Below are 1,745 nucleotides of genomic sequence, written 5' to 3' on the forward strand. Positions count from 1 at the left end.
CGGGCTGACCTTTCGTGATACTACACCGTTTGGATCCCGCTGTGAAGAACGACAGCGTGGGGGATTTTCCTGGATACCGCATCACGAGCGCAACGTGTATGCCCAGACGGTGAACTGTTTACAATTGCAACGTTGGGGCGGCGGAGGACCGGGAAAAGCGTGCCGGCGGTGAGTAACAGGGTGGGAACATCCTGAAACTCGCACGTAGGCGTGCACAGTACGGGTTCTCTGCCTACCGACGTGACTACACGAAAGTAGGCGAGCGTGTTGAAGCTGACAAGGTGACCAGAAGCTTCTCGACACACACGGAGTTTGTTTGCATATATTATACCATCATGGCAGGTGAATTAGACTCTCGTCGGAAACAGACAGCAGATAAATTATTTTTGAACATGGCCAGCACAAGTACAGAGCCAACCCTGACCCCTACCAGCATTGGTCAAGAAATAACTTTACAGACGAAATTGAGCTTGCTTGAAAAACTATATAAAAAAGAACTATCCAAGTGGTGGGAGGCGGAGTCCCTATCTAGATACATCGAAGTTAAACGAGTCCCAAGGGGTCTCAGGATTTTCACCATCCCCACCTATGAGGATCCGGACCCTGATATGATAAATGAATGGTCCGACAACACTTCATCCTGCTCGATAATAATTATGAAAATCTTGGTCAAGTACACCCTCAAAGACCGTTCAAAGCTTCTTGAGGACATAGAGAAACTCTTAGCGGAAATTGAACCCTTGATGACAAAAGAAGCATTGGAAGAACATCTCAAAAAGCTTAATGGGAGATTGGAGAAATTAGAAGAAGAGATCACGGCCAAGAAGCAACAGAAATTTATAAGAGATTTTAAAGATTACCAATCTGGGCGCACTTTAACTTTTCAAAAGAAATATGACCATTTATTCGATAAAAACACAGGGATGGCACTAACTGGTCAACAGAAATCAGGACCAATTGTGGAGGTAGTGGAAAGCGATGTATCGGATGGCAATTTATCAGACGCCTCCAATTCAGGAATTACTCAAGAACCTGCAGCAACCACAAGTAAAAGGGTGAATTTTTTAGCCCAATTTCAGATGATGAGTCAGAACCGGACAGAGACCTTTCAGGGGGAGAAGGGGAATCAAAGAGGACGAGGACGTGGAAACAGAGGAGGAACCGGAGGAACAAGAAAGCAAAAAAGAGGAGGATTAAACGCCACAGAAGCTCCAATGGGAATGTCGACAAGGAGCAAGAACACGAAATGAACAGGACGGTGGTGAACCTCTCACGCCATGTGCTTACTGAAGGTGAGAAAGAGATCTTGGCACTTGGCCTTTCCTTCTGTCCATCACAAAATATGAACTTTGCCCAGACTCGTATAGACCTGTTTTTATTTGCCAGGAAGCTCAAATTGAAAAAGTGGTTCTGTACCAAAGTGAAAGATAAACCGGCTGCAGGGGCCAGCAATACACTGAGCAACCTTGATGTAGAGGACATTCTTTTACTAGAGGAAATTCATGGTGATGATGTGAATATGACTGATGAACCTGATTGGGAAAGTTGGGGTTTGGACTTAGACAAGAATCCGGGGTCCAAATTTAAACCTAAGAGTGTATTCTTACCAACTATTCAATGTGATGCTATTGATGTGTTCGAACGAGGAGTACTCAAAGACCTTGTAAAACTCAGATACAAGAAAACCCCCCATAATAATAAGAACTTGTCCCATGCACAATTAATGGCCATCGAATCCCTCAAAT

At 44.5% G+C, this 1,745-nt stretch overlaps 1 protein-coding gene across 1 annotated transcript; it reads left to right on the forward strand.

Moving 5' to 3' along the window:
* The first annotated feature begins 335 nt into the window (after positions 1–335).
* LOC147733413 (uncharacterized) lies at positions 336–1,250 on the forward strand. Its single transcript, XM_086958964.1, has one exon. The coding sequence runs from the start codon at positions 336–338 to the stop codon at positions 1,248–1,250; it is 915 nt and encodes a 304-aa protein (XP_086815090.1).
* The last annotated feature ends 495 nt before the right edge of the window (positions 1,251–1,745 follow it).

This window comes from Lissotriton vulgaris, chromosome 2_1 (assembly GCF_964263255.1).
Source record: "Lissotriton vulgaris chromosome 2_1, aLisVul1.2, whole genome shotgun sequence".
Taxonomy (NCBI): Eukaryota; Metazoa; Chordata; class Amphibia; order Caudata; family Salamandridae; genus Lissotriton; species Lissotriton vulgaris.

What these genes read in the sequence shown, in the direction of transcription:
- LOC147733413 (XM_086958964.1), top strand. Translation starts at nt 336, where the DNA reads ATGGCAGGTGAATTAGACTCTCGTCGGAAACAGACAGCAGATAAATTA.